This window comes from Herpailurus yagouaroundi, unplaced genomic scaffold (assembly GCF_014898765.1).
Source record: "Herpailurus yagouaroundi ecotype Mexico unplaced genomic scaffold, PumYag 77, whole genome shotgun sequence".
NCBI classification, from domain to species: domain Eukaryota; kingdom Metazoa; phylum Chordata; class Mammalia; order Carnivora; family Felidae; genus Herpailurus; species Herpailurus yagouaroundi.
In genome coordinates this window covers 88,662,486-88,678,752 of record NW_024412388.1, presented here as the reverse complement: position 1 = coordinate 88,678,752, position 16,267 = coordinate 88,662,486, and the positions used below count along the sequence as shown (strand labels likewise).

The following is a 16,267-nucleotide window of genomic DNA, read 5'->3' as shown; positions in this document are numbered from 1 at the left end:
TTGCTATTAAAAGTGGTATCTCAAGAAAAACCCTGTTGGTCTTAGGAATTAATGGATGTAGGGGTTCCTGGGAGACTCAGTCCATTAAATGTCCAACTCTTGATTTTGGCTCAGGTCATGATCTCATGGTCATCAGATTGAGCCCCACGTAGGGCCCCATGGTGGAAGTGGAACCTGCTTAAGATTCTTTCCCTCTCTCTCTGCCCTCTCCTGTTCGCTCTCTCTCTCTCTCAAAAACAAATAATAAATAAATAAATAAATAAATAAATAAATAAATAAATAAATAAAATTTTAAAGTTTTAAAAATTTAAAAAATTAATAACTTTAAAAAATAGAAGGGATCTATTTTTTTCCCTGTTATGTCAAGTAAAGTAATTCCAAATACAGCTTCTTTTCCTTTTCCCTACTTACAAAATTTTGTTATTATAATTTAATCAGTTGCCTGTTATATAAGCACAGGGCTACCAGTTTCTGCCCTTTGCTTTCTGGTCTTATTATTTTTAGTCTCATTTTACCATAAGTACTTTTACAAACACTATTTGCTTTAATTCATTTCATCTGAAGGTTTTCTCCCTGTATTTTGAAGCTTCTTCTCCAACTGTTAAGTGTAAGTTAACTTACATGAGAGAGAAATTTGCTAATCATAAAACAGTCATACAGGATGAATAACCCATGAGTCTAGAGAAATATAGACACCAAAATATATGCTCAAAGGCTTTGTTTATTGGCTACATGCTGCTTACATCTACCAGATTTTCTCTTAATGGCTGCGTTATTTACAAGGTACAGTTGTAACTACATTTGGGGATATTTTAAGAAAGAAGACTGATAAAATGCTAAAATGATTACTAATCATGCAAAATGTTTGTTTTTTTTTTATAAATGTACTCTACATATGCTCTGGTTTCTCTTCAGATCGCATAAATCTTTCGCCTTTTAAATGTACTCTACATCCTGTTTTGTTTTATTTTTGTTTTTATTTTGTTTTGATTCTATTCTTGTTTTATTTTATGTTGGAATGCTGGAAAGAGAAATGCATTAATATGACAGACCTTAGATTTATCTCTGTACACAGAGCCAGTGGCCTGTTTCAAGAATGCCAGGGGACGCCTGGGTGGCTCAGTGAGTTAGGTATCCAACTCCGGATTTCTGCTCAGGTCATGATCTCATGGTTTGTGGCATCTAACCCTGAGTCAGGCTTTGAGCTGACAGTTTAGAGCCTGCTTGGGATTCTCTCTCTTCCACTCTCTTTGCCCCTCTCCCATTTGCTTCCTCTAACTAAACAAACAAACAAACAAACACATTAAAGAATGTCTAAATCATCATTTATTTCATCCATAAGCATTGCTATGTTAAAATTCTCACTCTGACTAGGTAGATTAGGGCTAAGAACACGTTTTTCCTTCATCTTCATCCCAATGTCTTATTTAATTTTTTAAGTTTATTGAACTATAGTCATTGGACTATAATGTGAAATAGTGAGGACGGTCAATTTTGAATTTCAAAGAAAACTAGAATATAATTTATATTTAAACATTTAATAATGAGTATTTTTAACCAAAAAGTGACTTTGTTTTAATGTGAGTTACCTTACAAATTTGAATCTATGCTTTTGTAACGTCTAGCTTTCTTTCCTCAGGGATTTCAAGGCAAGACTGGCCCTCCAGGACCAGGGGGTGTCGTTGGACCACAGGTATGTCCCTGTACTTTATTTCTCTAAGAAGATTTATTTTCCTATTTATATTTTCATCTTTTCTATGCTGTATAAAATCTGCCCATTTTATTATGATTCAAAATGTTGTACTTTATGTTTTATATACCAGATTTAAATGCATGCCACTGGCCTATCTCAAGTAAACTTTAGCAAACTTTACTTAGCTGAAGTGATTATTTCAGTTAGATGCATAGAGAAAAGAGAATGAAGCAAATAATGAAAATTCAGTCAGAAAATTCACAATGAAGTTAACATAAAAGCCTGACTGACCATGGTACTACCTACTAACACTACCAAAATGCTTTATTAGAAAGGCCAACCATAATATTTTCCTAGAATTTCAAATTACAAAATGACTTCAGATTTCTGAGTGTAAATTAGATTTAGATGTATAATATATTATAAATATAATATAAATCTTTGAGCACAACTTTTTTTCCCCTAAAACTGTAATATTTGTCATTATTACATGTTTCTTAATATTTTTGTCTTTGTAATGATTTCCATCAATGATAAAATATTAGTTTGTAATCTTTGAATATGTCTAAACAATGACAAAGACGAATAGCTTTTTCGACATAGGTGGCAGAAAGAGTCCCAATGATTGATGCAGTATACTGAATCATGGAATAATTTGTGGGAATAGAAAATATTTATTCTGACAAAGTGGTATTGAATGGACAGAACATATTTAGTTTATTCAGCTGGAATTTTACCCCTGCTATAGCAAAAGAGCAAGAGCAGTTGAATAAGTGTTTTAATTATTTAATTGCATTAAATGGCTTTTTCTCAGCCTATAATTCATTCTTAGCACTTTATGCATCCACACACACACTCACACACAAGCATGCACATCCAAATACATATGGAACTAAAGAAACAAAAAACTGCATCATCTTTCTAGGAATATGTGTGACAGAAGCAAAAATGAAGAATTCTTGGATTGGCTAATCATTTAATTCCAAAGATGAATCCCCAAAAAAGGGAAATGCTGTTTGTTCTTTTATAAAGAAAATGTAATATGCATTATTTTTTTTTGCATACTTTTTTGTGTGTGTGCTGACAAGCTCTTAACTGCTTACCAGGTTTAGTTAAAAAAATACTCCCTCAATAATTACCTTCAAAATATCTTATTTTTTCCACTGCAAGCAGCTTCATGGCAATTTTCTGTGAAAAACTATAACTGAAAGAATTATTCCTTTTACATTAAATAAATGAAGTTAAAATCCAACTAGAATGTAGACATCAAGGGGCTTCCCTGAATATTTCAGGACCTTATACCTTTTGGAAATTCATCTCTGCCTAATGTAGACATCTGGCTTCTGAGATCTTTGTTGTTGTTGTTCCTCCCTACTTTAAGGCATAAAAGTATCAGGTGTTTTGTTGAGGATGCATTTTCATTGAGTTAGTTTTCTTCATTGGTTCTTTTAAAAGAGAAAATCCAATGTCCTATTTCAATAGCCTAATTTTTATATTAGGACAAAGGAAGTGATTTACTAGGAACTATATTGATTGCAATATTTAATATTCACTCCATTTTTTGTAGTCATGTTGCTCATTTTTGTCTCAATAGTGATAGCCATTAAATTAGGATCAATTTTACATTGCTTACTATTGAAATTCCAGTGATCAGATATTCAAGAACAGTTCCTTTCCGGGGGAGTATTTGCACATTAACGATAAATTGAGGATTTTAAGTAATACATAATAAAAGAATTTAAACCTAGAAATTTACACTCAAAGTTGAGGCAGATATGCTCTGTATCCAAGACCAGAGGCAAAGAATCTGTTGCATTTTTAGAAAAATAACAGAGAATGATAATGCGTAAACAACTTCAACAACACATGCCGCTGTTTAACAACCTTGGCATCTGGAAACTTTCTCTTTATATGCCTTTAACTTAAATCCTTCATTTTGCTTTATTCTAAGTGGAGATAGAGAGCAACTGGTCACCATTCTCTATGTACACTTGAAAGCTCATTAAACTTTAGCACCACCAAGCAACACCACTCAGGGGACACATAAATGACCTGATATTTTTCACTTTGGCATTCTGCAGCAATTTAAGGCAGCGGGCTATTTGTTATAGCTTTTGGCTGGGAGGAACTGCCAGCCCAAACTCACAGCCTTCAGGATCTCCCTGCTACATTCCCTAGATTTTGTCAAATGAATATAGATTAACTGTAGGGAGGTCTCCAGTCATGGAAATTCCAAGGAGAACTACTTTGGTTGTTTGGTTTCCAGGGGACCCAGGCTTCTTATCGAGCAGTGATTCATTGAGTAGCTACCCCTGTGGTACCAATGCCTCCTTCTACTCCTAAACTCATTGATACCTTATATAAAAAAAGAGGGAATGGGATGAAACTGTAGTTAAAAACTGTGGTTTTAACTGGCATCATTCTGAAGCAATTCTGATATTAAACAAAGAAAATAGCTTTTTGAGTTTACCTATGTATGTGTCTTGTACACTCAGATCCTTACCAAGGACAACACTTACTCTTTTCAGACTCCTCCTGGATCCGTGCTGCTCTTATATGTTTTGTAGGACATTATGAAAATAAATGAGAATAATAAACTATTGTAAAAGGAAGTAATACTTATTTGGGGTTTATGTTATCCTTATGAAAAACAAAAGCACAATCTAATGAGGTTTTGCTTTCCAATTTAGGGACCAACGGGTGAGACTGGTCCAATAGGTGAACGAGGACATCCTGGCCCTCCCGGCCCTCCTGGTGAGCAAGGTCTTCCTGGTGCTGCAGGAAAAGAAGGTGCAAAGGTATGACATGCTTACGGAATTTTCTTGGCTAAAAATATCCATTTACTTTCCACTGTAGCTTTTCATCACTTGTCCATAGGGTCTCTAACTGTTAGCACAGTGTTTCAATGGATCAGAAAGATGTATCAGTAAAATATTTAGTTATTGTACTTCAAGGTGTGACTGAACAATAACATAAGACCACTTAGCATCACTTACATAAAGCCATCCATGTATGTACATTCTTTTTTTTTTTTTTTAATGTTTATATTTATTTTTGAGGCAGAGAGAGAGCATGAGCAGGGGAGGGGCAGAGAGAGAGGGAGACACAGAATCCGAAGCAGGCTCCAGGCTCTGAGCTGTCAGCACACAGCCTGATGCGGATCTCAAACCCATGAACCATGAGATCATGACCTGAGACAAAGTCAGACGCTCAACCGACTGAGCCACCCAGGCGCCCCTGTACATCCTTAAATATGATTAGTTCATTATAATATATGTGGCATTCCACACAATATTCTCATTATTGAATAACATTTAGGCCTTACTTCCAGGTTAGACATAATAACAATTTTGCTTATAGAAACCTGTAGAAATTATTCTCCATGACTAATGTGTACTATATTCTTAGGGTGACCCCGGTCCTCAAGGTATCTCAGGGAAAGACGGACCAGCAGGACTGCGTGGTTTCCCAGGTGAAAGAGGTCTTCCTGGAGCTCAGGTATAATCAGCATATAGATAAAGCATCTGAATGAGATTGCTTATTGAAACATTTTTCTCAGGACTTGACTAAGTAAAGATTCATGAGTAATGAAGGGGAAATATGTAAGCATAAGCATTGATTATCATAATATATATAGCAATATATATTTGTGTCTAAAAACACTTCTTAACATCTTCATTTTAGAAATCCTACCTCCCCTATTTATATTCAATTCACATCGATTCATTTTCTTTGTTTTTATTCTCATTTCCCAGGGTGCACCTGGACTGAAAGGAGGGGAAGGTCCCCAAGGCCCACCAGGGCCAGTTGTAAGTATGATTATAATAAATAGCCATGCTACCCTTGGTTGCAAATTATGGCTCTTCTTTCATTACTCTCATGCTGTGATCCCACAGTGTGTGGGAGAGAAAATAAACACACGTCAATCAAATCAGTCAATGCCTGGTTTCTACTAATTGTATGCGCTAATGAGTGCAGACACAGAAGAGTTTAGACGATTGGAAATATTTACTCCACTGCTGCTGTCAGGAGGTAAAAGGAGCTAACTTGCTTCATAAATGCCCAAGGAAATAAATCATAATTTGTCTTATTGTGAGTACTTGATGAGACTTGAATTTTGTCAATGCTTTTAAAAAGCAGGTTAATGTAACCTTATGAAATAACTGGAAAATGAGAAAATATCAGATTTTTACTTCACCTTTTCTTTTTTGAGATATAGATCAATCCCTCTGAAAGCAATTGAATACAGTCTTCATTTTCTCCCATGAATTCACCTTTGTTCTTACCTTTTCTCAGAAAGGTTACCAGTAATAGCCAAATTGCCAATTTTAGTGGCCTCATCTCATTCTCTATTTTATTTCACCAGTCTGAAAAGCTGGAAGTGGCTTTAAATCCTCTCTCAACTTTCTAGTACAAAATGTTAAAGTCATATTAGTGCCCCCTCCAATGTTTTTTTAAGGCGTCCCTTTTCTTTATTTCCACTGCTACCACCTTTGTCCAGACTCTTTCCTGTCTCTCCTTGCTTAATAGTGTCTTCATTCATGACTTTGACTCCATCCCTTTAGCCTCTGCAGTTTTGCCCATTGGTTCTAGAATTACCGGTACACTGTGCCATTCCTCTGCTTTAATGCCTCTCATGGTCCCGTGCCACCTTCAGAAACAGACTCCTTAGCATGACCAAGTCATCCTCATGGCTTGGTGCCAGTCACTGTAGCTTATTTTATTTGCCTTATTGACTACATCTAATTCTACCCAATTTAATGCACTGAACTTCTTGCTTCTCAAACTACCATGATCTTTTACACTTTGCAGAGAGTATACTATTTACTTTTCCCCTTCCTACAGAAGACCCCATTTTCCCTTTTCTACTTGACAAAAATTCTACTTATCTACAAAGATCAAGCTTAAATGTTAAATCTCCATGTGGTCATCCCTCGACACTTTACTTCCATTTCATTTTTTGGTGAAATTTTTTCACCCTTAGTGTTCTTTGTTATGGTTTGTGTTTCACAAATTACTTTGGAATATAACTGGCTGTCTCTCTCATTAGAATGTGAGTTTCTGTATTTTAGTACATTCACAGCATGGTGTCTGACAGACAGTAATCATTCCATATCTACCTATTTGAGTTGTCAGAAAGCCTTATATTGGAGTAAAGTGTATATAGCATAACTAATACTGAGAACATGGCATTTTTCCTTTGGCTGATTAATTAACATATTTAAGCTGAAGATCACATAAATGTCATATTACGGTGATTAAGGTAGGTATGGACATATTGTAAAGATTTTTTCAAAAGAAAAATAAGTATTTCAATAACTATATTTGACCTCTTATATGTGCAAAAATATGTAGAATACTTAAAATATCCTGATAAGTAAGTGCTGGTAGCACTAGCAGGAACAAAAGTTGAACACAACAGAAGTTTTTATTTGAGCATAGAATCTTCAAAATGTTCAGCACAATGTAATCCATTTAATCAGAATTTCATATTCTAAACTGATTTTATTTTAGGATATATATATTTTTTTAAGATCAAGTTATTGCATCTGTGAAACCTGAATCACCATTACAAGAATTAAATTGTCTAGTTTTAGGGCCCAAATAATGCTATCTAGGTGTTTGGAAAAGTTAATATCCATGTATTTGTATTTCTATTTGCATAGTATACACAAGAGATATACTTTAATAGACTATTAATCAACAAGTATTTGCATATATAATTATATATTAAATATGATATAAAAATCTAATATTTATTTAGTCAGCTTTAACACCATTTATTTGGCAATACTACCTACTTCCTTATATACGATTAAGTTCGGTAGAACATATCCCTTTAAGTGACCTTAAGGTAAACCCTTTCGAAAAGAAACACACCAGCCTCTAAACAGCACTGCAAGGCAGTCAATGATTAGATGCCTAATGGCATACAAACAATAAACATTAATTCTGCAAGGTTGGGAGGCAGAGAAGAGAAAGCAGCAAAAAAGGTCATGTAGGAGGTGGCCCTTGAACTTGGCTTCACAGAGTGCAGAAGATTGAAAGATCATTTAAGAGTGAGAAAAAAAAAAAGATAAGGCATTAGGGGATATCCGATCTTATTAAAGCAAGCGCTTTGAGAGGAAGGACTAAAATTTGATAAATTCTTGCTAGGATCCAGGCACTCTGCTACATATTTACATAATTTAAAGCTAGAGCAGATATATAATATGGCATATGATTATTGAAGTTCTAAAGTCGTAAGTTGAAGTAATTTGAAGTTTTGAAGGTTTTGGAGCAAGTGGAGTAAAAAAATACAGTCTTTTGGAGTAAAAAAATAAATTTTAGGGAAAATATCATTGTGTATAATATAGAACATAAATGGGAGAGACTCGAGCATGAAAGCTGTGATCAATGTCATAATATGAGTGAGCCAGTGACAAGGCCAGTGGGAAGTCGAAGGACAGTGCGGATGTCACAAACACTGGGATGGCAGGAGAGGATTTATTACTAAGATTGGATGTGGGCAGTGAGGAAAGATGAAAGCTGAGTGATACCTTAAGCTTGTGTCCTTGTGGGAATGACAGCTTAGTGTTGCCTTCCATTCCCAGAGCAATTTTACCTGGTCAGGATCAACAACAACAAAGACAACAACAACAAAGACTCTCACATGGAAACCCAAAACCTCTCAGCAGTCACAAGAGATTTTAAAAAGCTTTATATTTTGCTAATAGAAATGTTCCACAGATGCTCACTGTGAGTTCAGTTATTTTGAATTAACACCTTTTCCCATAATAAATTCACATATCTAATTCTGTATCCATCATCCAATGAAAATTCTTCATCAAGAGGAACCACTAAAGACATCATTCATATTTATTAGTTCCTTATGCTATTTCTATAATTGCTATAAAATGTACTAAAGAGGTTCATGATGATGACTTCTAGTTCGTAATAAGTTTTAACCAAGCCTTGTTTACTCTATCTAAAACAATTTTTTGCATGTGAAATTTGATTGGAAAAGTTTTTATTCCAAATGAAAAGACTAAAAGAAAAAAGGTTGGGTGCCTAGGTGGCTCAGTCGGTTGAGCATCTGACTGTTAATTTGGGCTCAGGTCATGATCTCACATTTCATAGGATTGAGTCCCTCATCGTGCTCTGCGCTGACAGCACAGAGCCTGCTTAGGATTCTCTCTCTCTCCCTCTCTCTCTGCCCCTCCCCATTCTCAAAAATAAATAAACATTTTTTTAAAAAGAAAGAAAACTGTTGATTTTCTAGATGTAAATCATATTTTAGCCAGAAAATTTATTCATGTTAATTCTTATTTTTTGTGGTTCAAGACTTTTTATGGTGTTAGGTTGCAATTGATAGTGAACACAAGGAATCAGGAGTGGTGACTGATTTATCAAGAAAGATCACAAGTTCTATTTTGCAATGTTGATCAACGGGTGACATCAACATATCAGAGGAAAATATCTGGTCATTTGGTGAGAGACAGCCAAATTCTAAGTCATAAGGGATGAAGGGGTAAAAATAACCTGTAGAATTTCTTGACTCTATAATAGATAGTTCTGAGTTTTTATCAATCTCATACTAACTTTGCCTTTGAGATTTTGACCACGTCATGGTAAATGCAGGACTGAAATTCATAAGAATGGAGAAGGATGGGATTTTGCAGTTATTCATATTAAAGAAAAAAATATTAACGTGATGAATTCTCTGTGGGAAAGAAGGTGGATAAAGAATGTGACGGGTAAAGGAAATAAAAAAGGGCAGTGAAGCAATGTTAAAAGTGTTTATTCTTGGGACGCCTAGGTGGCTCAGCCGGTTGAGTGTCTGACTTCAGCTCAGGTCATGATCTCACGGTTTGTGAGTCTGAGCTGTCAGCACAGAGCCTGGAGCCTGTTTCAGATTCTGTGTCTCCCTGTCTCTCTATCCCTCTCCTGCTTGCACTCAGTCTGTCTCTCTTTCAAAAATAAATATTAAAACAAAAGTGTTTATTCTTTCAAACCTTAATGCTAGGAACTTTATAAATTTTATTTGATTTGATTCTTGCTACCTCAGTAGATATTATCATTACATTTTTTTTTTAATTTTTTTTTTCCAACGTTTATTTATTTTGGGGACAGAGAGAGACAGAGCATGAACGGGCGAGGGGCAGAGAGAGAGGGAGACACAGAATCTGAAACAGGCTCCAGGCTCTGAGCCATCAGCCCAGAGCCCGATGCGGGGCTCGAACTCCCGGACCGCGAGATCGTGACCTGGCTGAAGTCGGACGCTTAACCGACTGCGCCACCCAGGCGCCCCTATCATTACATTTTTAAAGGCAAAAAGTCAGAGGTTTAGAGAAGGTAAACAACCTATCCATGTTCATGGTCCTTTGGAGATAAAAAGCCAAAAAGCCTTTGGAGACATTACACAGACTCATTTCCAGATAAGTATGCCTCTCACTCTGCAAGCATTTGCTTAATTAAGTGTTCTCTTTCTCTATCTCTCTCTCTCTACCTCTCTGTACCTTTCCACCTCTCTCCACTTCTGTCAGTTGCATTTTCCCAAGTCTTCCTGACCTTTCTCCACTGCTGTGAATAATTTTGTTCAAAGGAAGAAAGTTACAGGAGTTAACATCAGAGCTAACTGGCTTTAGTATTCCTTTACGTGGTCTTTGTAACTAATTTGAATGAATGTGAGATCAAACTGCTTAACCAGACGTACAGTTTGAATACTTAATGACTATAGATGTTTTCCGTATTCCATTGTATCTTTAGCTTATTAATCCTATAATGCAATTTTTAAGGAGCCTAGATGTGCTGTGTATTTCTGGATTACTAGAGAAATAAATTCCCTCATTGCACAGGATATTGATGAACTAAAACTAAAAGCCTTAAGTAGGGGTTTTATTAATTAACAGTTCTTGCTCACAGTGAGATTTTTAAGCTTCGTACATGTCACAATTTTGTACCTTATGCACTATATTTTTTATGTGTTCTAATCCATACAAAGCAAAATATATTATTTAATAGCCAGCCATCCAACCTTGTGTCCATATGTTTATTTATAAATATTTTTGACATTCAGTCTCTTTATTCATAATCCATTCAGTCAGAAATACAGTCTGGGTTATCTTTGTCACATTGCTATGATATCCTACGGAAGTGGGCTTACTGAACTCTGAAAGGTCTAGCTGTGATGTCATTGGCTTATGCTTGGAGGAACTACGATGTGTAGAGTTTTATCAACCAAAGGGATCTGTTTGAGGATATGAGAGATTGCTTGATGCAGGGCCCTCGTTATGAATATCCTTAGAAGAAATCTCTTGCTACTCCTAGCTTTAGAAATCTTTGTAACTTCTTTAGCAGTTAGCTAGCTTCGCCATCCCCTTTTAACTTATGAATTGTGAAACTGATTTCTCTTTTGGCTTTGACTTACAGAAATCATAGGGTCAAAATTTAGGAACTTTCCAAATTCAGTTCTATCAAAAAAGTACATGTGATATGCTTTAATATTATCTATACTATTTTATTATAATTAATTTTTTAAGTGTTGGACAGGACCCATTGAACTGATTTCATAACCCATCAGTAGATTATGGCCTGAAGTTGGGAAGGACATTTGTCTATAGTATGCATTTTTAGATTACTAATATTGTTGGTTCTATCTTTTGCCATAAAAGGCTACTGTCTTATCTATTTTTTTGCCTTTTTCTTTGTCTTTTTATTTATATTTTCTTAAATTTTATGTCTTCTCTGTAAACTGCTATACATCTTTTCTTATGGAAAAACTATAATTAAATATCTGAATACATTAGCCAGTCTATTAAGCTAAAATTATATAGATTCATTAAATAGATATTTCCTGCAAATAGCTTATGGTATACTGAAGAAGACAGATATGAAGTAGATAAAACAACATAATAAATAATAAGTAATTTCTTAAAATATAGAATAAAGAAGACAAGATGAGAACAATGATTTTTCCATGTTCTAATTGTAGCTATAAATAAAAATCAGTTTTATATATGGAAAGCAAATTTTCTAAAGGTTGTGCTACCAGAAGTGATAATATATTAAGAAACAGTTTTTAGTGTTCCCACTTAAGATAAACAAAATGATCCCAACAGGTGCTGTGACTTTGGGCTTTTAAAGTTTGGCAAAAACCAACCGCTCACTGTATGCATGATGTTGTACACAAGAGTTGATAATAGATGTCAGTCAAAGCACAAGCATGTTTTCTGATCTCAGGGGGTTTACTTACTAAGTGGATGTCTTGATGAACACACACAAAGCAGAAAGCAACCAAGGACTGAGTGGCAAGAGAGGAAGGCAGTGAAGAATTTTTCTCACATGTTGAACATAAACTTGAGTAAACATTTTATATTTGTGTAAATACACAATATATAAACATGCTTATGCAAGTAAATTCTCAGATTGTACCTACCACTTATATTTTCACAAAAGAAAATCAAGGAAAGTGTATTCCCTAAACAAACTCTCTTGTGTATATGTTTTTTTCTGATATGGAACCACCTCCTTACCAATAGTTATTTCTCTAGAAATAAGCAGATTAAAACAGAATAGTGCATTTAATAAAAGGCTTACATTCTTACAACCACATTTTTCCCCCTGAGAATGGTTGCAGTTAATGTGGAGATAGTATATATGAGAAGGGGCCAGACGTAGAGCTTATAAAGGTGAATGTCCAAGATTTCAAAATTGTGCCATCCATACTTTCCTATGGTTTCTATTTCATGACTATCTGCTGATAATTCTGACTCTCCTTTTCCTCTTTGTGTGCTATTATTTTTTCTTGTCATCTCTTTCTTAGGAGTTTACATGTGTTTCCTATCATAATTCTTATTTTTGTCTAATTTTTTTTTCTACACCCAATTCCAGAGAATTTTCTTTTCACTGGCTTTTACCTAGTCCTCAATCAAAGGAATAGATAAATTCTTAAAAGGATTATACCTACTGATTAATTCATCATATACCATACTTTTTGAGATAGATCGCATTTTCTCTATTGGAATCCAGGTTTGTTATAATAGGTTTATTATATAGGTTTATTATAGTTTATAATAATAGGTTATTATGACATCCAATCAGGGATGACCAAAGGATAGAGATGGTAGGGATTAAAGGCCAAAGACTGAGATATTGCAAGATTTTGACTTAATCATTTAGTATTTATGCTTTATATTCTGGTAATGCTTTATATTTTATCTGAATTTTTGGCTTTATGATCTACAACATGTGTAATCTGGGGAGTTTGGGGGTTCCTCAAACTCATTTTGCCGTGAAGGTCAAGTTTGCCTTAAAAGAAAGGGCAGATTTTTTTCCTCCTTCTACTTGAATTATTCTAGTTTGTAAAAACTTGTGTTCGTGCTTTAAATAAAAAAGGGTGGAAAAAATCTCTACCCTTATTTTAACAGTGTTACCTTAGATGTACCGTATAACCTGGATCTTAGTTTTCTCTTCTTATAAAACTCCTCTCTAGTGGGCTGCCTTTTAACTGGATCCTGATGAGATCATTTCTCTGTTTACCACATTTGTTTACTTTACAAACGTTCCTCAGAATATGAAACACCCAGTGAAAATAACAGGAAATGCTTATCTGGATGTTCTCCTGTGTCTGAACAGTTAGAGGAATAACCACTGTTCTCTTTGCTCCAAGAACATAAACTGATACTATTGCTTCTTGTTTTATTTTCATTGTAAAGTTTAGGGGAAAGGGCTGCAGAAGAGGATTGGCTAACATAAAGTTAAAGAAAGGTAACTAAATCGAGAAATGTAAAATTCTCCCTTTTAAAAGCAGCTAAATGTTCACCTTTCAACTGAAAACATGTGACCTGTAGTGATTAATATTTACTATTAAAATCACAATATTTTATGATATTATGGTTATTATAATTCATGCAAGTCAACATATTCTATTGCCTTTGCTTTTGCACAGCAAAGAAAACAATAAAACAAAAAGACAACTACTGAATGCCTTTGGAAAACTTTTAATTTGCCATGTTCCCATTGCTATGGAAATAATGAAGTAGGAAAATGATATTTCTATAGTTTTTAGCCCTTTTTTGGTGAGTTATTTCCATTTAGCCCTTTTTTGTGAGTTATTTCCATTTAAGCAATTTTGATGTGTTAGATATTCACCATTGATGTAAAACATGAGTATACAAACAGTTTAAATTAGGAATAAAGATATTATTCTGTGGAAAAATCTCTACCATTCTTCTAATAGTATAACCTTAAATATATCATATAAAATTCTGGACCTTAGTTTTTTTTTTCCCTATTGAATTTTACCACTACGCTCTTTTGAGATTGCATATCTATTTTTGAAATATATAGATGTTCATGGACAGTTCTCTTAAGATCTGTTGCATTTATACCTTACGACAGACATTGCTCAAAGAAACTTAGAGGTATCACCACATGAAGCATCACAAAAACCTGAAGGCAAACTATTTCTGTCCCCATTTTATTGGTGAGAAATGTGAGAGTGCTTGGTCAGTTTGCTCAAGATGGGAATGTTAGTGGCTCCATTGCTGGAAAGGAAAAAGATCACATATACAACTGACACGTTTATTTACTTAGGGTCTGCTATGTTCTAGTAACTGTTCAAAGTTCTGGAGGTCAGTGAAAAAAATAAGCAAAAATCCCACCTTTGTGGAGCTGATCACTCATCAATTTAATCTATGTTGAAACCCAAATGCATTTGTTTTAAATGGAAAATTTTATTTATCTGACAATTATAAAGCCCTCTGTTCCTTACCTAAGCTGGTTAAAGAGCTATGTAATAATTTCTATCACTATAAATGTCTACCCTTTATGGAAAAAAATGCATTTGCAATGTTTCTCAAGGGCTGATACCTACCCTAGTACATTTTGTATTCCCAGTCAGTGTCAGAAGAAAGTAGATTCTAACTATGTGTTTGTGGAATGTGTAAATAGGTTCTCTTTTTAATATTGGTTTTACATTTTTTTTTATGAGATTTCTCCAATGATTCAGTTGGGACTAAGCGATTCATAAGGCTTATTCTTTTAAAAGTTGGCCTGGGAATATTTTTAAAAGATTTGCAAGTTTGTAAGACCATTTGCTTAATAGATAGGTATCATCAGAGATTTTCACTATTCATTTACAGATGTATAAAACAAAATCATTGCAGAGCATGCTGTTGTTAGAAATATCTAGACTTATAGAATGTTTGAAATAACTAATGCAAAAAGAAATCACAGTTGTACTTTAGGGCACAAATATACATCCAGATAGTCTTATTGTTTTCATCTACTGTTTCAAAGTTAATGATCTGTGACAAGATCATGAAGCAATATTTTAACTGCAGGAAAGTAATGTGTTTTTATTGTTAATTTTAATGCAGGTTCTACAAGCAAGATGGCAATCTGAAATTTAATCTTATGAATGCTCCAAGGGAGTAATTAAAATAGTTAAGCTTCACCATAAAAAATAGCATATAATATCTACAAACTGTACACATTGTCATTGATCCAAATCAGCATTCTTTCTTGACTTGATGTACATGAACATTTTATTTGATTAATGTTAAATATTAAACAGACTTTGGTAGAAAATTAGTAAGCATTCTTTTCTTAAGTAAGGCTAATCATTATTTTCATATAGCTTCTTGGCATAACGTATCCAGTTAAGGAAATACATATTTCTCTTAATTGTAATACCACATTTTCTAGATAAAATATATATTCAATTGATTCTCTCTTTCCTGCAAATTTGGGAAATTTCTATTGACTACACATAAAAACATTTAGATCCTAATTTTTTTAAAGTTAATTTATTTATTTTGAGAGAGACAGAGATACAGCGCAAGTAGGAGAGGGGCAGAGAGAGAGGGAAACAGAAGATCCAAAGCAGGCTCTGTGATGACAGGAGAGAGCCCAATGCAGGGCTGGAACTCATTAACTGTGAGATCATGACCTGAGCTGAAGTCAGATGCTTAAGTGACTGAGCCACCCAGGTGCCCCTAGACCCTAAATTTTCAACATATCTATTATGTTCATATATTTCATGGAAACACCAGTGCATATCTCTAATTCTATTATCATGTTCTTACATTTATTGCTGTTACTTATAATTATTTGATGCATACAGTAAATATTTTCTGCTTTGGAAGTATTGATGAAGAAATCATAGGGATATTTACAGAACAAAATTCAGTATGCCCAATGGTGCGTTTATTCCTTCAGAAAATAATGGTAGAAAGCCTAGCATACTACGGTAAGTTGTGCAAGAAACATTTAGAAGGATGTTTCATGCTTTAAATTCTCAGAATAGTACAACCTTTAGAAAAGACAGTTGTCATCCTGTGCCTAAAGAATGGCTAGAATTTTTAAACAGTGCAGGAAAAGACCAAAGACTTTCCAAGGTAGAAGGTAAGTGTGACCAACCATTCAGAGGTAACAGCAGGCATATTGTATTAGAGGGACAGTGAAATCTATGATATATTAGGAGAAAATAATTTACACATTACAGTACTAAAATCTAAAGTAAAAAAATTCTGAGTATGTGTATATGAGTATTTGGGCGGGGGGAGATCAAGGATAAATACATTCTCAAAA

At 34.4% G+C, this 16,267-nt stretch overlaps 1 protein-coding gene across 10 annotated transcripts in view; it reads left to right on the top strand.

Moving 5' to 3' along the window:
• COL11A1 (collagen type XI alpha 1 chain) overlaps positions 1-16,267 on the top strand; it is a 225,856-nt gene that overhangs the window by 151,955 nt on the left and 57,634 nt on the right. For all 10 annotated transcript variants that reach the window (XM_040471126.1, XM_040471135.1, XM_040471133.1 and 7 more), the window contains 4 exons: positions 1,640-1,693; positions 4,384-4,491; positions 5,102-5,191; positions 5,449-5,502. In XM_040471126.1, the coding sequence (XP_040327060.1) occupies positions 1,640-1,693; positions 4,384-4,491; positions 5,102-5,191; positions 5,449-5,502 (306 nt within the window). The remainder of the gene's footprint in view (positions 1-1,639; positions 1,694-4,383; positions 4,492-5,101; positions 5,192-5,448; positions 5,503-16,267) is intronic.